Source organism: Hemiscyllium ocellatum, chromosome 30, assembly GCF_020745735.1.
Source record: "Hemiscyllium ocellatum isolate sHemOce1 chromosome 30, sHemOce1.pat.X.cur, whole genome shotgun sequence".
NCBI lineage: Eukaryota > Metazoa > Chordata > Chondrichthyes > Orectolobiformes > Hemiscylliidae > Hemiscyllium > Hemiscyllium ocellatum.
Genome location: NC_083430.1, coordinates 40,652,602 through 40,674,360, shown reverse-complemented (window position 1 = coordinate 40,674,360; position 21,759 = coordinate 40,652,602). Strand labels below are relative to the sequence as shown.

The window sequence follows — 21,759 nt, the reverse complement described above, 5'->3', positions numbered from 1 at the left end:
GATGATCAGCCATGATCATATTGAATGGCCTACTCCCGCACCTATTGTCTATTGATTTTGTGCAATACCTTTTGCCATGCCCAGCAGTGGGTGTAAGCTGATGTGGCACTGAATAAGACTGTGCAAGCTGAGTTTCATGCAATTATAGCATGTTATAGGTGTGGCTGACACAGAATGAAGAGGAGGAAATCCTAGAAAATTCATCAATACCTCAATCTTAACAGGTTGGCAATGCACAAAAATAAACATTGACACGAAATAACAAATTGACAATGTTGTATTTTCTTTCCCTAGGATTTGGAGATGCCGGTGTTGGATAGGGATGCGCAAAGTTAAAAATCACCCAACACCAGGTTATAGTCCAACAGGTTTAATTGGAAACACACACTAGCTTTCGACGCTCCGAAACCTGTTGGACTATAAGCTGGTGTTGTGTGATTTTTAACTTTCTTTCCCTATGTAGAGTGGCGCGGTGGCTCACAGTGCCAGGGACCTGGGTCCAATTCCACCCTCAGGCAACCATCTGTGTGGCGTTTGTTCCAATTTCCTACTACGGTTAAAAGATATGCAGATTAGGTGAAATCTGCAATGCTAAATTGTCTGCAATCTTGATTGGTTAGGCTAGATAAAATAGATATGGGGATAGGGTGGGAGGGTTGGTGCAGACCTGCTGAACTAAATGAGCTGTAGGGATTCAATGAAACATCTCATAACACAAGTTGTGGAGTGGATGGTAGAAAAATGGAAATGCCCTAATAATAGGAGAAAGAAGAGTTGGGTTTTTTTTTTGCAGCTTAAATCAGAGGCTTTGTTGTGTACCAGGTGCCAAAGATTCAGTGCACCTGTTCTTGACTGCAGAGGAGCTTGGAATGGAAGGGAAAGATCCAGTCATTGTGTTCCACATAGGAAAGCTGACCTGCTGAGAAATTGCAGGGCTAATTAAGTCAAAAAGCAGAACAATGAAGGTAATAGTCTTCAGATTACTAACAAACCCATGTGCAAATTTGTGTAGTATAAATTCAGATAGAGAGGTAAATGTATGGTTCAAAGTTTAGTGGGAGAGAGCTGGGTTCCAGTTCATGGAGCCTGGGCACTGGTACAGTGTAAGAGTGAGCTGGCTCATTGGGATAGGCTTCATCTGAACCACCCTGAGACTAGGGTTGTGATTAGATTCCCTACAATGTGGAATCAGGCCCTTCGGCCCAACAAGTCCACACTGACCCTCTGAAGAGTAACCCACCTAGACCCATTTCCGTCTGACTAATGCGCTTGACACTATGGGCACTTTAGCATGGCCAATCCACCTAACCTGCACATCTTTGGACTGTGGGAGGAAACCAGAGCACCCAGAGGAAATCTATTCAAACACGGGGAGAATGTGCAAAGTCCTCACAGACAGTCAGCCGAGGCTGGAATTGCATCCAGGTCCCTGGTGCTGTGAGACAGTAGTGCTAACCACATATTGAATGGCAAATCCAATTGTCAATACGTCATGGAAGACATGTTTCTAGAATGCATCAGTGATTGCTTCTTAGCACAATATGTTGCCAATCTAACCTCTGAAGAGGCTGTTTTAGATCTAGTAATGTGAAATGTAGTAAGATTAATAAAAGATTTTACAGTTAAAAATCCTCCAGGGGTTATCAAGTACAACACATTTGAATTTCAAATTCAGTTTGAGGGAGAGCAACTTGGGTCTCAAACTAAAGTCCTCAACTTAAATAAGAGCAATTACAGAGTTATGAAGAAAGAGTTATCTAAAGCAACTGTGAAAAAAATTATTAAGGAGAATGTCAATAAAGTTATACAGATGTACAGCAAGGAAACAGACCCTTTGGTCCAACTCATTCATGCTGACCAGATATCCCAACCTAATCTAGTCCCATTTGCCAGCACTTAGCCTTTATCCCTCCAAACCCTTCCTATTCATATACCCATCCAGATGCCTTTTAAATGTTGTAATTGTACCAGCCTCCACTGCTTCCTCTGGCAATTCATTCCATACACACACTAACTTTTGCATGAAAAGGTTACCCCTTAGAGGTCCCTAATAAATCTTTCCCCTCTCACCCTAAACCTATGTCTTTTAATTCTGTACTCCCCCACCCCAAGGAAAGGACTTTGTCTACTTGCCCTTTTCATGCCTATCGTGATTTTAAAAATCTCTATAAGATCACCCCTCAGCCTTTGACGCTCCAGGGAAACAGCCCTAGCCTATTCAGCCTCTCCTTACAGATCAAGCCCTCCAACCCTGGCAACATCCTTGTAAACCTTTTCTGAACCCTTTCAAGTTTCACAACATCCTTCCAAAAACAGCCTAACCAATGTCCTGTACAGCTGCAACATGACCGCCAATAGATAAGCATTGGCAAATATGCAAGCAAATGTATAATTATGTTCAAAAAAATTTATTCCAGTCAAAAAGAGGGAATCTATAAAAGGATGAAAAGGAGGTCAAGGAGAGTATCCAATTAAAAGCTAATGTATACAAAATGAAAAAACATGGTAGGCCCAGATGTTTGGAATATTTTGGCTATCAGCAGTGGATGACTAAAATGCTGATAAAGAGGGAGAACCTTAATAAGAAAGTAAATTGGCAAGAAATATAAATACAAACAGCAATAGCTTCTATGAGTATATAAAAAGAGAGGAGCTAAAGTAAGTGTAGAACCTGGAGGATGCAACTGGGAAATTAATAACAGGGAATTTGCAGATAATTCAAATTGAAATTTTGCACTAGTTTTCACATTTTATTACACAGAGGGTGGTTCGCATGTGGGTACAATTACAATGTTGAAAAGACATTTGAATGGATATATGAATAGGAAAGGTTTGGAGGGATATGGACCAGGAGCAGGCAGGTGGGACTAGTTTAGTTTGGGATTATGTTCAGCGCAGACTGGTTGGACCAAAGGATCTGTTTCCATGCTGTTGACTCTATGACTATGACTCTATAAACAAGCTGCTACTGGGAGGAAAGATCTCGTAACAGACTCTCTAACAGGGACAAAGTATTTGACAAACTGATGGAACTAAATGCAGACTAGTTACAGGATAGGATACCTGCATCACTGACCTGGCATGGACGACATATGACTCCAGACCCGCAGAAATGTGGTTGACTCTTAATTTCCTTCTAGGCAATAAATGCTGGCTTAGGTTTCAAAGGCCTTAAAGAAAGTGGCTACAGAGAGAGTGGTCAAGATATTCCAGAATTCATTGAATTCTGGGAAGATTTCAACAGACTGGACAGCTGTTGATTATAGAACTGGAAACAGCACACACTGACCCCCTGAACAGCATCCTGCCCAGACTCACCCCTACACTATAACCCTAATTTACTATGGCTAATCCACACAACCTTTTTTTATTCTTTCAGGGGATATGGCATCACTGACTAGGCCAGCATTTATTGCCTAGAGGGCAATTAAGAGTCAACCACATTTCTGTGTGTCTGGAGTCAAATATTGTCCACGCCAGGTAAGGATGGCAATTACCTTTCTTTTGCCCGATGATACTAAAGCAAGTGGGAGGATTAAATTAGATTCCCTACAAAGTGGAAACAGGCCCTTCAACCCAACCAGTCCACACCGACCCTCCGAAGAGTAGCCCAACCAGTTATTTCCCTCTGACTAACTGACTTTAGTAGGAAGACTCAAAAGACACAGTACTGCTTAAATATTGACAGAATCCAAACCTTGCAGCACAGAGGAATCCAGGTGCCCTTGTGCATGAAACACAAAAGGTTAGCATGCAAGTGCAGCCTGTAATTAAGAAGTTGAGTAAAACTTTGGCCTTTATTGCTCGGATGTTGGATATTAAAAACAGGGGCAACTTCTTACAATTACATGCATAAAGCTGCCTTAGTCTCAGGAGACTATAGAATTGCTCAGTAATAAAGAGAGAGAGAGAGAGAGAAAGTGAGAGACACTGCTGGTGGTGGTTTAACCTGAGGGCCACCACACCTCGGTGAGGGGCAGTTTTGAGAGGGTGGGACTTTCATTGCGGCCTCATTTTATATTTGATTTGTCACATGTACCAAAATATAGTGAAAAGTATTGCTTTGCATGCTATCCAGACAAATCATAACTTAAATAAATTCATCAGGGTACTAGAACAGAAAATGGAACATATTGTTACAGCTACAGAGAAGCTGGTGACAAAGATCAACTGGGGTAGCATGGTGGCTCAGTGGTTAGCGCTGCTGCCTCACAGCACCAGGAACGCAGGTTCAATTCCACCTTAGCTGAAAATGTGTTGCTGGAAAAGCGCAGCAGGTCAGGCAGCATCCAAGGAACAGGAAATTTGACGTTTCGGGCATAAGCCCTTCATCAGGAATGAGGAGAGGGTGCCAGGCAGGCTAAGATAAAAGGTAGGGAGGAGGGACTTGGGGGAGGGGCAATGGAAATGTGATAGGTAGAAGGAGGTCAAGGTGAGGGTGATAGGCCAGAGTGGGGTGGGGGCAGAGAGGTCAGGAAGAAGATTGCAGGTTAGGAAGGCGGTGCTGAGTTCGAGAGATTCGACTGAGACAAGGTGGGGGGAGGGGAAATGAGGAAACTGGAGAAATCTGAGTTCATCCCTTGTGGTTGGAGGGTTCCCAATTCCACCTTAGGCAACTAAGTTTGCATATCCTCCCCGTGTCTGCATGGATTTCCTCCCACAGTCCAAAGATGTGCAGGTTAGATGGATTGGCCATACTAAATTGCCCACAGCCATCCAGAGATGTGCAGTCTAGGTCAATTAGCCATACTAAATTACCCATTGTGTCCAGGCATGTGTAGGATAGATGGCTTAGCCATGGAAAATGCAAAGGTTACAGGGATAAGATGGGAAGTGTGTCTGGGTGAGATGCTCTTTGGGGAACCAGTGTTCATCCATTGGGCTGAATGGCCTGCTCCCACACTGCAGAGATTCTATAAAATCTAATATATGAGAGATCTGTTCCTAAGTCTGATAAGAAGAATGGGAATTGAACGCTGTTGGAATCATTATACATCAGAAACTAGCTGCCTGTAGAGCATTGGTGAGGCTGTGCTGGGGAGTGCTGTGTACAGTTATGGGGCCTGATATTTATGAATGGAGTCGAACAGGGATTGCAGCCAGTAGGAAAAACAGTCCCTTGGCTGAATCCTGGGATACAGGGGTTGCCTTCTTAGAAACAGCCAAACAGATCCATTCCTAACAAGAAATGGAAAGCGTTTACTCAGAGAGTAGTAGGGGTGTGGAACGACCTGTCTGCAACAGTATAGACTCACCAACTTTAAGGGCATTTAAATGGTCATTAGATAGACATATGGATGAAAATGGAATAGTATAGGTTAGATGGGTTCAGATTGGTTTAGATCAGAGTGGTACTGGAAAAGCGCAGCAGGTCAGGCAGGAAAAGGGCTAAAGCCCTTCCTGCTCCTGGATGCTGCCTGACCTGCTGTGCTTTTCCAGCACCACACTGGTCTAACCTCTGGTTTCCAGCATCTGCAGTCCTCACTTCTGCCTTTCAGATTGGTTTGACAGGGCAGCACAACATCGAGGGCCAAAGGGCCTGTGGTGCGCTGTAATGTTCTAGTTACAGTACACAGCAGAATGAGTGACAAATCGCCTCTCTGGCGAGAGTTTATCAATACTAAGGGCAGAATCGTCAGTTTCAGTGTAATTTCCTCTGGGGTTGCACTTTCAGAGGTGAATCTACTTATGCCTGACGTGATTACAACTTCTGGTCCAGTCGTGATTAGTCACTTTGTTTTGTTATGAATCCTGTAGTCAAGGGGAACAGCACATTTTGTAGGGAAGTGCTTACGTCAGAGACAAGTTTAAAAGCACCCGGCTCAGTGTAACTCTCACTCTTCTAAAGTGCTGGGGGCGGTGTCACCAACCACCGGGGAAAACGTGTTCGATCCCGAGGAGCCTGGCCGCACAAGGTAAATATTTTGCTCCCGGGAATTCCTTCACCTTTCAGAGTCTGGATGTGCTTCCTTCACATTGCAGTTGGAGGTTTAGTCCAGGCCGCTCGCTGTTCAAAGTTGCAGGGCAGCCCAGGCAGCGCGGTGAGGAGTCCAGCCACTCTCCTCTGTCCGTACAAAAACTTGGGCTGGGCGGTGACTCTGAACGGGTTTGCTTTCTTCCGCGATGCAAGTTTGATATTTTGACTGGAATGGTAGAAAACTTCCCGCTTGCCCTCACCCTCAACGTTGGCTGGCATCTATTCGGGCCATCAGGCGAGGGGGCAGTGAGACCAGACTGTGATGCCTGCTTTTGCCGAATAGCTGTCTGCCCATGTCAAACTTGTAGGCATGATGTGAAGGTGTCGGTGTTGGACTGAGGTGGACAAAGTTTAAAATCGCACAAACGATTACAGTGTCATGCATGCAACTGAAACGATATATTCAATATACCTAGATTTCTAATCCACCTAGCCTACAGATCCCTGGACACTATGGGGCAATTTAGCATGGCCAATCCACCCTAACCTGCACATCTTTGGAATGCGGGAGGATTTAGGAGCACCCAGAGGGAATAGTCTAGGTTTGTTCAATATATTGTTTCAGTTGCATGATCTTTTACTATAAATGTGTCTTATGATCCTGCTCCACAGCTACCTGGCGAAGGAGAATCACTCCGAAAGCTAGTACATCCAAATAAACCTGTTGGACCATAACCTAGTGATGTGTGATTTATAACTTGCAGACAGCATTGGCAGAGCCTCCACATGGGGCATACACCCACCTCTGGGTATCACACTCTAGGAATGATATTATTGGAGAGGGAGAAGAGAAGTGTGTTATGGGGTTGAGGTCCCTCAGTTATGTAGGAAGATTGTAAATGCTGAAAACAAAAACAGAAATTGCTGGAAAAGGTTCAGCAGGTCTGACAGCATCTATGGAGAGAAATCAGAGTTAACGTTTCTGGTCTGGTAACTCTTCTTCAGAACTGATGGTAGGTAACAAAATGTTTTATCTTTGATTTATTCCTGTCATGTGTTCCAAGGTACAGTGGAAAGTGTTGTCTAAATGTGATTTACAGGCAGGTGGTACCATACAAGTGCATTAGGGAACAGAACAGAGTGCAGGATACAATGTTACAGCGGCTGAAAATGTGTTGCTGGTTAAAGCACAGCAGGTTAGGCAGCATCCAAGGAACAGGAAATTCGACGTTTCGGGCCAGAGCCCTTCATCTTTGTTACAGCCGCAGAGAAGGTGTAGAAAGATATTAACATTAACATTAAAGAATAGGAGAAACTGAGGATTGCAGATGCTGGAGATCAGAGTCAAAAAGTGTGGTGCTGGAAAAGCACAGCAGATCAGGCAGCATCCGAGGAGCAGGAGAATCAACGTTTCGGGCATAAGCCCTTCATCAGGAATGTGATGAACATTCTTGATGAAGGGCTTAGGCCGGAAACTTCAACTCTACTGTTCCTCGAATGCTGCCTGACCTACTGTGCTTTTCTAGCATCACACTTTTTGATTAACATTAAAGAGATTCATTCAAAACAGCAGGGAAGAAGCTGTTCTTGAATCTGTTTGTATGTGCATGCAAACATTTATATTTGCTATCCAATGGAAATGGTTGTAAGAGTGTATAACCAGAGTGGGAGGGGTCTTCGATTATGTTGCTTGTGTTCCCAATGCAGCAGGAAGTATAGATGAAGTCAACGGATGGGACAGTTGGTTTGTGTGATCGACTGGGCTGTACTTACGACTCTGTAGTTTCTTTCAGTCTTGGGACAAGCCGTTGCCATACTACACCGTGATGCATCCGGATAGGATACTTTCTGTGGTGCATCTATAAACATTTGTAAGTGTCTTTATGGATGTACTGAATTTCCTTAGCCTCCTGAGGAAGTAGAGGTATTGATGTGCTTTTATGACCACATGTATAAGATAGAGTGGGAGGAGAGCATGACGAGTAAACAATAGATGGAGAAAAAAGGAGAGAGAAGGACAATTGGACAGACAAAGAAGTGAAAAGTGGTCAACTGAGGAGAATGAATAGCTGCTAATGGGGTCCATTAGTGGCTAACAATGGGTTGTGCGTAATAGCAGACCATGTGATAACAAGGCCTGATGTGTGTTGGAGGGTGTGGGGGGTGGGGTAAGGACATGGGAGAAGGTGCCTCAAGCCCCAAACTTATTGAATTCAGTATTGAGTCCATAAGGCTGTAGAGTTGCCATGCAGAAAATAGGATTCTGTTCTTCCAACGTGCACTGAGCTTTGCTGGAGAATTGCAGCAAGCCTGGGACAGACATGTTGGCATGGGAACAGGGTGGGGTGTTAAAATGGCAGGCAACTGGAAGCTCAGGGTCATTATTATAGACAGAACGTAGGTGGCCTGTAAAGTGGTCACCCAGTCTACGCTTCATTTCCCCAGTGCAGAGGACACCACATTGTGAGCAGCGAATGCAGTAGACTAGATTGTATGGAGTGCGGGTAAAGTGCTGCTTCACCTCAAAGGTATTATTGGGGCCTTGGATACTGAGGACGGTGGTATGTACACATTCTGTGATTGCAGGAGAAGGTGCTTTGTGCCTGTGGGGGATTTGTTGTGAGTGAAGGAGAGTGGATCATGGTGTCCAGAGGGAATGCTCCGTGTGGAAGGTAACAGAAGGAAGGGAGGGGAGGGGAAGGGAATATGCACCTGCTGGTGGCATCCTGCTGGAGCTAGCAGAAATGGCGGCTAATCACCCATGTTGTCCCTCAGTTATGTAGGAAGTTTGGAAATATTGGAACTATTTGCTCAGATACCAGACATTTGAGAGGAGGTTTGACAGCAGTGCTCAAAATCATGAATGCTCTGGACAGAGTAAGCAGGCAGAGACAGTCCCTGGTGGTGGAAGGATCTGAGGACATAAATTTAAGATCATTGGCAGAAAAAGAAACAGAAAGGTGAGGAGAAAGGTTTCCGCACAGTGTGTGATAGAGATTATGAATGGTTTGCCTAGGTGCGGCGAACACAAGTTCAATCGAAGCTTTCAAGAAGGAATTGGATTGGAAAAGGAAGAATCTGCAGGACTATGAGGAGAAGGCCAGGGAACGACACCAGGCACATTGCTTCTGCAGAGAGCTAGCACAGACTAGATGGGCTGGATGGCCTCCTCCAGAGCTATAATCATTCATTTTCAAGGTTCGCATATGTAAAATGAACTCTTAGAAAAGCTTCTATTGATTAATGTTTGTCAACCCATTTAATTATTACCATTCTGTATTCCCATACTTTATTTCTTTCTCACAGGGGTTTATTAGCAAAGTGAACAATGCTGAGAAAGATCTCTCAATTCAGCTTTTTTGTTCTGTGGGGACGACTGGCATTAAGTGGTAAGTCATCAATAGCTTAACTTCAAGGAATATGATGTGATTTTTTTTCAGTGTTTACGCACAGCTGGTATGAACTCAACCAGAGAAATCACCTCTTGTGCATTACAGACCCAGAGATGTGCGCATTGGTCTATTTCACAGCCTGTTTCTCCTGGGACCGGTCACAGATGCTGTAGATTGAGGTCTGTCACTCTGTCCAAAAGACTCGTCTCCTCTTGCTAGTGTATCAGAAGGCCTTTCACTACATTGTGACTACCCCCTTCCAGAGCTACCTAGTTTTGAAGACGGTGTTGATCGGACCCTCCCAGTGCCTCAAATATATATAAATATTAGTATTGTATGTGTAAGAGAGGTCTTTGGCTTTACGGCTAGAGACAAAGTCCAATGTTTTGGTTATTTACTTGATATGAAACAATATAGAACTGAACTGCTTTTGTGACAAGGAATACAGTATATTCAAAGAGAACTTTTATGAATGCACTATATTCTTGAAATAAATGTTTGTCCTGGAGTTTCTGGCTCAGATAGAACATAGAACATTACAGCACAGTACAGATCCTTCAGCCCTCAATATTGTGTTGACCTGTGAAACCCATCTAACCTACACTATTCCATTCTCATCCATATGTCTATCCAATGACCATTTAAACACCCTTAAAGTTGGTGAGTCTACTGCGGTTGTAGGCAAGCCATTCCATTGCCCCTACTACTCTCTGAGTAATGAAGCTACCTCTGACATCTGTCCTATATCTACCATCCCTCAATTTAAAGCGGTGTCCCTTGTGCTAGCCATCACCATCTGAGAATAAAGGCTCTCACTGTCCACCCTATCTAACCCTCAGATTATCTTATATGTCTCAATTAAATCACCTCTTAACTTTCTTCTGTCTATTGAAAACAGCCTCAAGTCCTTCTGCCTTTCCTCGTAAGACCTTCCCTCCATACCAGGCAACATCCCAGTAAATCTCCTCTGAACCCTTTTTAAGGCTTCTGCATCCTTCCTGCAATGCGGTGACCAGAACTGGAAGCAATACTTCAAGTGCAGCTACACCGGAGTTTTGTATGGCTACAGCATGACCTCATGGTTCTGAAACTCAGTCCCTTTACCCATAACAGCTAACATACTTGTATGCCTTCTTAACAACCCTATCAACCTGGGAAACAACTTTCAGGGATCTATGTACCTGGACACTGAGATCTCTCTGCTCATCTACACTACAAAGAATCTAACCATGAGCCAAGTACTCTGCATTCCTGTTATTCCTTCCAAAGTGAATCACCTCACACTTTTCTGCATTAAACTCCATTTGCCACCTCTCAGCCCAGCTCTATAGCTTATCTATGTAGATGTAGGGACTCGACTCATTGCATCATAAGACCCCAGTACCTTCTGTCCTATAGCCATGCTGTAATTCAATCTGCAGGTAGTGGATTGTAACTTATTGGGAACATTGATTAAAACTCTTTTTATGGCCAACAATGCACCATGGTCTGCACCTGACAGACAGTAGGAACTAAAGCGTGAATATTTATGGATTAGAACATCCTTTCTGAGATTAGAAATTTAAGTCAACTCATTCTAGTATTGACTCAAAGCATATTTGTCGTTTTTGATCTGATTCATTGTTTCCAATTATTCCTTCCACCCTGATTGACCTGAGTTTATCTTTGTCAAAACGTGTGGTGCTGGAAAAGCACAGCTGGGCCAGGCGGCATCCGAGGAGCAGGAGAGTCGATGTTTTGAGCGTAAGCACGTTCCTGATGAAGAGCTTATGCTTGAAACTTCAACTCTCCTGCTCCTCAGATGCCGCCTGACCTGCTGTGCTTTTCCAGCACCACACTCTCGACTCTGATCTCCAGCATCTGCAGTCCTCACTTTCTCCTGAATTTATCTTTGTCATGATTCCCCATTAATTGACTTGAGCCAGTCCCCATCGAGAGGAAGTCCCGCTTCTGAGAGCTGTCAGCCAGCAGCTCAGGCGACTCCTGAAGAAAATAAGCTAGGAATCCTTTCAGGTCTCTATTTAACTGACCCTCTGAAAAGCATTCCTCCCGGATCCACTCCCCCACAGGCAGCTTTGAACCCTGGTTCACCCACCTAACCTGCATAACCCTGGATATTACAGGCAATCCACCTAACCTGCACATCTTTGGAAGAAACTGGAGCACCCAGAGGAAACCCACGCAGACACAGGGAGAACATGCAAACTCCACACAGGCAGTTGCCCAAGGCTGGAATCAAACCCAAAACCCCTGATGCCGTGAGGCCACAGTGCTAACCACTGTGCCACCATGCCACCCGACAGCAGCAGAGTCAGTTTTATCTTTTAAACATGTGATTGTGTATTCAGCAAAGCTCCCCACAACCCCCCAATGCAATTGAAGGAGACCATCAACAGTTTACAAGTCTGTGGTTGAGTAATCTCTATTAGTACTGTTTGTATTTGTGCACAAGCAGTTTGTTTTGAAGTGGGGGTTGGTTAGAGTTGGTGAACTCTGCAGGGGGTGATACTTTGGATAAATCCAGGAATTGTGGTGAGGACTGGCAGATAGCAGAGCTGGGAGGCCAGGGTCAGCAAGATGAAAGGGCTGTTTACTGCTTTGTTAAGCACAGCATGTCGAAACAGGTGAGACCTCAGCTAGCTCCACAGCTCATGATAAAAATCTTAGTGGTAACTGAAGGGAGTCCTTAAATACCAACCTTGGCCCATGGGTTTACGGCCCATACGATACCTCTCCTGTAAATGCAGAATGTTTTATTACAGATGCTGCTGAGTGTTTTCCGGTTCTCTATCAGATTTGCCAACATTTTGTTCATCCTCTCTTTTATTTACAGAAAGATTCAAAGTCCTAACGCCTAAAGAGCACATAGTAGCTATCCTTAACCAAGCTGTGGTGCTGGAATGCAGTTTCACTGTGTCTGAAGAGTTACCTTTGGGAAACGTGGTTATCAACTGGCAGCGTGATGAGAACAGGGAGGTTGTCCATAATTACTATTATGGGAAAGACCAGCTGAGCAAGCAGAATCCTCATTACTCCGGCAAAACGAGTTTATTCCCGGAAGAGTTTAAAAATGGAAATGCTTCCCTGAGAATAGAAGGAGTAAACCCAGAGCACAGTGGGGAGTACCTGTGTTATGTTGGCAATGCACGTAAAGGTGATAACGGAACAGTTACTGTTGTTCTTGCAGGTAAATAGAGATAACATGTTTCTTTTCTTCTCACACCTTACTTGAAAGTACTGTTTCATGTAAGGGGTGGCGCAGTAGCTCGGTGCTCAGCATTACTGCCTCACTGTGCCATGGACCCAGGTTCACTTTCATCCTCAGGCGATGTCTGTTGTAAAGTTTGCACATCTCCTCTGTGTCTGTTTGAGTTTCCTCTGGGCACTCTGGTTTCCTCCACAGTCCAAAGATGCGCAGGTAAGTTGGATTGGCCATGCTAAATTACCTGTAGTGACCAGGGATGTGCAGGCTAGTTGGATTAGCCATGGGAAATGCAGAGTTAAGAGATAGGGTGAGGGTCAGAGTCTGGGTTGGATACTCTTTGGAGGGTCAGTGCAGACCTGATGGGCCCAATGGCCACTTTCTATGCTTTAGAGATTGTGTCACCAGCCAACCACCCTCCTTGTTTACAAATTACAAATTAGTAACAGGCCATTGTAGTGCAATCCAATCTCACTTCAATATTTTCTAATCAATCTATTTCAGGATGTTCTGACACACCTCACGATGATACTTGAACTTAGGCCACCCGGCTCAGAGATTGGGCCACTCCCACTGCACCATAAGAGCCCTTGCAATCTTGCTTTATTGTCCAAACAAAAGTTCATTTCAGGTTCATTGCTCGTCCATTCAAACATTTTGTATAATATAAAATAATGTTAAAATTGAAACTCGAGGTATAGAGAATGAGAGAACTTTAGTTAAACTATTTTAAAACTACTCCAATGCATTCAAATAAGCAACCAAGTGATTCCCACCCTGAATACACATCCTCATCCTGGTCCTGTTAAAAGTTCTTTTAGAGAAGGGAGTGAACAAATAAGTTCAGAAATTGATTTGTTCAGCATTTGAGGGATTGTAGCGGTTTCCATGAATACTTCCAAAAGTAATACAAAGCATGATTCTCGTTGTTCACAACAATTTTTACTTTTATCAAAATAATTCAAGATCAGATCAAGCAATATCTCCCCATCAAATATTGTTAGCAGGTTTTATAACTCTCTGGCCCGTTATTTTATATTTTCCTAAGACTGGGCTAATCATTGATTACTAAAGTTGGCAAGTTATGTTACAGCTGCATAACACTTTAATTAGGCCACATTTGGAATATTGCATGCAGTGCTACTCACACACTACCTGAAAGACATGGATACTTTGAAAAAGGCACAGAAAAGGTTTACCAGGATATCGCCTGGTTTGGGCGGTTTTTGTTATGAGGAGAAGTTGGATAAACTTGGATTGTTTTCACTGGAAAGACAGAGGCTGAGGGACAATTTGACAGAGGTCTCCAATGTTATGAGAGGCATAGATAAGGCTGCATAGCTTGGAATGCAGTGCCAGTGGAGATGGTGGAAACAGGCATGTTAGCAACATGTGAGGAGTATTTTGATAGGCACATGAATGGGAGGTGAGCAGAGGGATAGAAACCAAGTATAGGCAATAAATAGTGGGTCTAAATAAGGATTGGGAATTAGAGTCGGCTTGGTGGGTCGAAGAGCCTGTTCCTGTGCTGTACTGTACTTTGTATCTAAACATACTCTCAGTTACAGCAATACAGGAAGCATGCCTCTTGGTTACCACATCTGTGTACATTCAGCAGAGATTTCAGATGCAAGCATGGCTAATGTGAACTACAACTCGTAGAATCCTAAAGGTGCAGATAGAAGTCATTCGACCCACTGAGTCTGCACCAACTCTCTGAAGAGCATCCCACTCAGGCCCATTACTGTGTTTTTCCCATGACTAACCCACCTAGCTTGCACATCTTTCAACTGTAGGAAGAAACCCAGACTGACATGGGGAGAATGTGCAAACTCCACACAGCTAGACACAGCTGGAATCAAACTTGAATTCCTGGCACTGTGAGGCAGCAGTACGAACCGCTGAAGATGGTTTATCTACCTAAGGTTTTTCATGATCATTTCTCCTACCTTTCACCTGAGTCAAAAGCTGTGTGCTTGTTACACAACACACGAAGAATGTTGCTGCATCTAGGAACCAAATCTACAGTCCTTGAGTTGGGTGAGGATTTGACTGCCAGGGACCGTGAAGGTGACTTACTTAGTTCATCCAGGACCTTGCTCAGAATAACCCCATCAGGATTCCTGCCAGAATAAGGGGAAATGATACACACTGAATGAGTAACATTGTAGTGGTTTTACCCTATCTCACCATTGAGGTTCAGTGTATGCAGAGTCACCCATGTGTGGTCAGATTCTATTACAGCTTTGAAAGTGAGCTCAGGATTGAAATGACATTAACTTTCACTCTGCATGAGTCAGTGCAACATCATTATTAATAGCATCATGATGTTTGTACACTGCCTTTTGGAATGGCCCTGAGGAAATAATTGACTGTTTGAATTTTACAGCATTCTACAATGAGCCAAGGTTAATCATCAAGCAAGGACCATGTGGCACCAGTTTAATGTTTGAGTCCAGCGGCTACCCTAACGCTAATATTTCTTGGTATACCGATGACAACAAAGACGTTTCCTTTTTGTCCAACACTTCCTACCAGCAAGACGCTGATGGCTTGTGCACAGTCCAAAGTGTTGTGGACATCAACAACCTGAAATGCAATACAACCTGTACTTTTGTTTTAAGAAATGCTGTGGTCAATCAAACCATCTCGAGGAGTTTTACTTTGATAACTGAAGGTTAGATTTTGTTTCCTCTTTCCTCACCAATTTTCTGTTTCCCCTGAAGTTAGGAGACTGTGATAACACTCTGCATATCATTGTCTGGGTGTACATTAGTAGTGGGTTTTTTTACAAAAGGATCTGTCTCGAAAACGTCAGACCTTCTTTCACAAACGTGGGATTGCAGAGTTGGTCACGAGGGTACATAGTCAAGATTAGAGTCGTGCTGGAAAAGCACAGCAGGTCAGGCAGCATCCGAGGAGCAGGAAAATCAAAACTTTGGGCAGAAGCCCTTCATCAGGAATGATGAAGGGCTTTGGCCCGAAACATCGGTTTTCCTGCTCCTCGGATGCTGCCAGACCTGCTGTGCTTTTCCAGCACAACTCTAATCTTGACTCTAATCGCCAGCATCTGCAGTACCCACTTCCACCAGGGTACACAGGTCAATTGTCATATTGATACTGCTGTTCCAGCTTTTAGCACCTGATGTAGCATATGTTGAGCACATAGACAGATCTGGGAAGCCACTGAAGAATTTAAGCAGGACGTAAAATATCTTTTGTGATGTATATTGGGTTAGGACACCCCCCCCCCCCCCCCCCCCCCCAATATCAGATCAAAGAATCAAAATGTATGATGTCCCACATTGTCACCTTATCATGTTTATCTCCTAGTCCCATATTATATTTGGTAATTAATAATAAGCCAGATTTGGTGAACAGTCTAATGATTCATGAATATTAGCTGAATAGCAATCATAAGATTCTCAAATTTAACCATGTAGCATCCTTACACAGTACATGTCATCCTGGAAGCATCCCAGCAGATAGGTATATGGTTTTGGAGCTGCTTGCATCATCAACCATAATTATTATTGAGCCCAATGTTATGGACACACATTGATTCATTATTCTGGAAAATTGGTCTACAAAACAAAAAGGAAAGGGCAATTTGCCTCTGTGGTACATTTAATATCAGTTGGAGTAGTTAAATAATTTGATGAATCTCATCATTTTAATGCTAACTAACCACTAATTCAAAATTAGTGCAGGCTCTTTATGAAGAGGAATTAAAAGCAACATACTGAAGATGCTTTCAATGTGAAATAAAAGCAAAGTGCTGGAGAAAGTAGCCAAGCCTGGTAGTCAGGATTTGGAGATGTCGGTGTTGGACTGGCGTGTACAAAGTTAAAAATCACACAACACTAGTTATGTAACTTGTTAAATAAGTTTTGTGATTTACATATGAAAGAACTGAAAACAGCATGTTCATTCTAAAAGATGAGAGACTTAACAAACAATCCGAGTTTTTTTCAATATATAATTTCAGTTATATCACACAGTAAACTTTTGCTATAAATTCTGTGTCTTACAATTTTATTCTCCACAATCACCTGATGAAGAAGCGGCGCTCCGAAAGCTAATGCTTCCAAATAAACCTGTTGGACTATAACCTGGTGTTGTGTGATTTTTAACTAAGCCTGGTATCAGCTGTGGACAGAGAGAAATCATACCAAACTCAAAACATTATCTTGGTTTCTCTCTCCTGAGGTGCTGCTAGACAGTGACTTCCTGCCTCTATTTATGATATATTCTTATTTATATGATTCCTTATATTCAATTATTAAAACTCTCCATTTTCCATTTTTTAAATTTCTATTTTTAGAATGTGAAACGTCGATGTCAAAACCGCACTATATAAATCTCACAAATTATGTTGTTGGCTTTATATTAATAATAATCTCACTGGCTGTACCATTATGTCTCTATAAATATGTTAAAGCAAACAACATAAAAGTCATTGTACCAAGTTCACTGTGAGATCACTGCAGTACCCCTCATAAGCTGATGGTGGTTGTAACTGATCTCTGCTGGAGTGTGTGTCGATCTGCGCAGTGTTTTGCTGGTTGCATGTGGGGGAGCATGTTTCGAATGTTTCATTCCGGTTACTGTGTCTGAATAGTTGTAATATTGACCAGCGGTCTCCATGCAGAGACTGCAAGGAATCCATCTGTTGTGAAGTTCTTGCAACACAGAAAGAAGTCGTTTGGCCCATCAAATCTGTACCGGCTCATATGGCCATGCTCATTAATCCTTGAAGGCTCGCAGTTATAAGGAGACGCTTGTATTGATGGATACAGTCGAGTATGTGGAAGAGCACTCTGTGCCTGCATGGGAAGGAGAGCAAGAGGAGTGTTTGATGATTTGTTGTGGATCAAACCTTTAATAAGTGTACAAGTGACGAAAAAGCTATGACATACTGATCAGTCATTTCTAGATGCTGAATGTTTGGAAATTTTACCTGAATATGAGTTAAAATCTGAATATTGTTATCAATTTTCCTCCTGACACTTTAATTTAATTCAGCAATAAAATTGTTAATCAATACATGTACGACTACTGAAATGAATAGGGGGTGCAGAATACCATTTGGCTTAGCAAGATTCACAGTTATTTCAGTTTTCATTTGGATTAACAATGCTGAACCAGTACTACCCCCTCAGGCACATTGTCACCAAAACCTTGTACTCTACGTCAAAGCCAAAGTGCTTGCCACTAACCTTAAAAGCTGTCTGTCTGGCATGGCTTTGCCTTCTGTTCAGAACAGTTTAAACCTGAACAGATGACTCTTCATCTAGATTCGAAAAGTTAGCTTGCTTTCTCTCCATGGATGCTGCCTGACCTACTGTGCTCTCCAGCATTTCTTGTTTTCAGTACAGATTCCGGCATCTGCAGTAATTTGCTCCTACATTGAGTTTAAATCTGATGACAAGTCAAGGGGTACAAGCAAGAGGCTGGAAGCAGCAATGAAGTCAGCAAATAAATGCACACGGAGAGCCTTGCACACTTACCATACAGTGAGGATGCTGAAATCATGTTTAGTTTAAACTTTCAGATACCAAAATTACGACTAAATTAAATAGGTGCTAAACTAAATGTAAATATTTCAGTAAAGAGAAAAGTATATTTTTAAATGAGTGCATTTTCTTGTGTGGAGAAATTTTATATTTCAGAATACAAAATTAGCTTTTCAGGACTGCTGAGGCTAATTATGAATTAGCTGAATGGGTTGCAGGTGTTGTTCCGACACTACTAAGTAACTTTTTTTATTGGCTTTCCTGTGAGGATGGAAGTACTCACTATATTCTGGTACTGTTTGGAATAGTGCCCCAACCGCACTCTCTCTGCACAAACAAAGGATTACAGCAACCTTTCAATCTGCTGTCAGATTCAATAGAGTAGTAACACTCACAACTCAACAGCTACTTGTGGACACAAAGCTAATCTTGTTCTGTAATGTTACTCACTGAATACTTTTTCTGTCACTTCCAATGTATTCCACATAACTCATGATTCACAGCAACTCTCAAGTGTGTTTCAGGAAGCATTTACAAGGCACAAGTCAGGAGTTTGATGGAATACTTGCCTGAATGAGTGCAGCTCCACCAACACTGAAGAAGCTTGACACTGTCCAGGACAAAGTAGCCCACTTGATTGTCACTACGTCCACAAATGACCATTCACTCCACCACCGATGCTGAGTAGCAGGAGTGTATGTTATCTATCTACATGATGCACTGCAGAAATTCACTAAACATCCTTAAACAGTCCATTTCCATCTAGAAAGACAAAGACAGCAGATACAGGGGAACACCACCTCCTGGAAGTTCTCTTCCAAGCCACTCACCAGCCTGATTTGGAAATATATCACTTTGGAAATATATTCCTTCACTGTTGCTGAGTCAAAATCCTCCCTAAGGGCATCATGGGTCTGCCTACAGCACATGGACTGCAGTTCACTACCACCTTCTCAATAGCAACTAGGGACAGGCAATGTCCCATGAATGAATTTTTCAAAAAAAGATTGTGATGTTTTGGGCCCAATGAATGAACATTTTTATTTTTTGTTAGCGCCTCCTCTTCAATATCTCTTCCAATCAGCTAAGGAACTCTCATTGTTGATCTATGCTTTTTATGTCTCAAGTCATTGCTTACCATTCTCACTGCCAGATCTCCTGTAATTAGCCCTCACCCATCTGGGTGGCATTGTTAAACATAACTACAATGATAAGCAATAACTTGAGAGACGGAGAGCATAGACGAAGCTAGATAAGGATGGCAGTTTCTTTCCCTAAAGGACATTAGTGAACCAGATGGGCTTTTCCCCTGATAATCAACAATGGATTAATGGTCATCATTACACTCTTAATTACAGATTTTTATTGAATTCAAATTCCACACTCTACTGTGTCTGGATTCGAACCCAAAGTATTGCCTCTGGCTTAATAATCCAGTGATAATTACCATTAAGCCATTACCTCCATCAGGTACAAGCATCACTAACATCATTATGTCATAGTCTCTCTTTGCACACACTCAGTAGCTACACTTGGAGTAAAAGGTATAGTTCCCTTAGCAATTTGTGGAACAGATTTCCCAACATCTACCACCCTTTGTAGACATGCTTCCTAACCTCTCTCCTGAACGGTCTGGCCCTCATTCTCAGACTGTGTCCCCTAATTCTAGAAACTCCAACTACTGAAAATGGTTTCCCTACCCTGTCTTTTCCCATTAACATCTTGAAGACTTGACTACTTATTGAGAATCCTACACCAATGTTCAAGGGAAATGGTTTCAAATCCCCCTATGGCAGATGGTGAAATCTGAGTTCAATAAAAACCTGGAATAATGAGCTAGCCTACTGGAAACCATGTCATAAAAACCCATCTGCTTCATTAATGTACTTGAGGGCATTTGAACACTGGAGTACAAGAACGTACTGCAGAAGGCATGCTGCAGTTGGACAACATTGGGTTGACCTGATGTGGAGAACGATCAGCAGAACTGGGCACCACACCTTAGGAAGGATATATTGGTCTTAGAGGTTAAGTCTTCAATCAAATCATCCCGTAACCTTCATCTCTCCTGTTAACCCTGAAATTCAGGTATCAATCTTGTAAATCTACTCTTTACTCCTTCTAAGACCAATATATGCTTCCTAAGTTGTGGTGCCCAGTCAACTTCACAAGGGACCAAGCCAAGGTTTGTCCAACTGCAGTACATTCTTATAATCCAATGCACATTAACGAAGCAGTTGGATTTTTAACGACATGATTTGCAATAGGCTAGCTCACAATTCCAAATTTTTATTGAATTCAAATCTCATCATCTGCCACAGCTGGATTTGAAAGCATATCCCCCAGAACATTGGCATAAGGTTCTGGATATTGAGTCCAGTGACATAACCACTTCTCCAGCACCTGCCCGTGTGTGGAGCCTCTGAGAAGATTTGAGTGCCACATTCTAACTCTGCTGTTTTATGGGAGATATGGATAAAGGGAAAGAGTCATAAACAAACAGATAGTTATTACCACAGCCTCGATGAGGCTGTTGGCATCATTTTGTTTCTTTTCAGGCCACTTTCATATATTCCTTAGTAGCTGGTTCAATGCTAACCATTCAAACCAAGTTTTTGTCTTCATCTTATGGTATAGTGGACAGGGAAGAAGGTTACCTCAGATTACAATGGGATCTTGATCAGATGAGCCAATTGGGTGAGAAGTGGCAGACAGAGTTTAATTCAGATAAATGCGAGGTGCTGCATTTTGGGAAAGCAAATCTTAGCAGGACATATACACTTAATGGTAAGGTCCCAGGGAGTATTGCTGAACAATGAGACCTTGGAGTGCAGGTTCAGAGTTCCTTGAAAGTAGAGTCACAGGTAGATAGGATACTGAAGAAGGTGTTTGGTATGCTTTCCTTTATTGGTCAGAGTATTGAGTACAGGAGTTGGGAGGTCATGTTGCGGCTGTACAGAACATTGGTTAGGCCACTTTTGAAATATTGCGTGCAACTCTGGTCTCCTTCCTATCGGAAGATGTTGTGAAACATGAAAGGGTTCAGAAAAGATTTACAAGAATGTTGCCAGGGTTGGAGGATTGAGCGATAGGGAGAGGCTGAATAGGCTGGGGCTGTTTTCCCTGGAATGTCAGAGGCTGAGTGCTTACTTTATTGAGGTTTATAAAATCATGAGCGGCATGGATAAAATAAATAGACAAATTCTTTTCTCTGGGGTGAAAGTGTCCAGAACTAGAGGCATAGGATTTGGTGAGAGGGGAAGATATAAAAGGGACCTAAGAGGCAACTTTTTCACGCAGTGGGTGGTTCGCGTATGAAATGAGCTGCCAAAGGAAGCGGTGGAGGCTGATACAATTGCAATATTTAAGAGGCATTTGGATGGGTATATGAATAGGAAGAGTTTGGAGGGATATGGGCCAGGTGCTGGCAAGTGGGACTAAGTTAGGTTAGGATATGTGGTTGGACCGAAAGGTCTGTTTCCCTACTGTACATCTCTATGACTCTATGTTTGTATTCGCAATTTATACCCACCCAACCAACATTCCCCACCACACCCCACCCCCCCACACCTCCACCACCACCTCCATAGCCCCACCCCTCTTGTTTCCAGGACAATGTTAAATATCTTTTTGAGTTACCAAACACTAAGAGTATGGGGCATTAGAAACACCAAACACACATAGAATGCAAGGTTTTGAATTAAGTCTAAATACAGAGGGAAAGGCACTATA

At 42.8% G+C, this 21,759-nt stretch overlaps 1 protein-coding gene across 3 annotated transcripts; it reads left to right on the top strand.

The window, feature by feature from the left end:
• The first annotated feature begins 5,806 nt into the window (after window positions 1–5,806).
• On the top strand, window positions 5,807–17,559 carry LOC132830088 (CD276 antigen-like). 3 transcript variants are annotated; one of them, XM_060847563.1, is made up of 6 exons: window positions 5,811–5,915; window positions 8,934–9,115; window positions 9,224–9,306; window positions 12,143–12,496; window positions 14,901–15,188; window positions 16,836–17,559. In XM_060847563.1, exons 3-6 carry the CDS (start codon window positions 9,246–9,248, stop codon window positions 16,988–16,990), a joined length of 858 nt encoding a protein of 285 aa, XP_060703546.1. In that variant the 5' UTR covers window positions 5,811–5,915; window positions 8,934–9,115; window positions 9,224–9,245; the 3' UTR covers window positions 16,991–17,559. The 3 variants fall into 3 exon arrangements, 2 of the variants coding, with proteins under 2 accessions (XP_060703545.1, XP_060703546.1); XR_009646320.1 differs by lacking the exons at window positions 8,934–9,115; window positions 16,836–17,559 and adding an exon at window positions 9,415–9,488 and having other exon boundaries at window positions 5,807–5,915; window positions 14,901–15,421; XM_060847562.1 differs by lacking the exon at window positions 8,934–9,115 and having other exon boundaries at window positions 5,807–5,915.
• The last annotated feature ends 4,200 nt before the right edge of the window (window positions 17,560–21,759 follow it).

Excerpts from the sequence above, each read along its gene's own strand:
- LOC132830088 (XM_060847562.1), top strand. The coding sequence starts at position 9,246 with ATGCTGAGAAAGATCTCTCAATTCAGCTTTTTTGTTCTGTGGGGACGA. Across the intron at positions 9,307-12,142 it reads GGGACGACTGGCATTAAGTG|AAAGATTCAAAGTCCTAACG; the intron begins GTAAGTCATCAA and ends TTTTATTTACAG. Across the intron at positions 12,497-14,900 it reads AGTTACTGTTGTTCTTGCAG|CATTCTACAATGAGCCAAGG; the intron begins GTAAATAGAGAT and ends TGAATTTTACAG.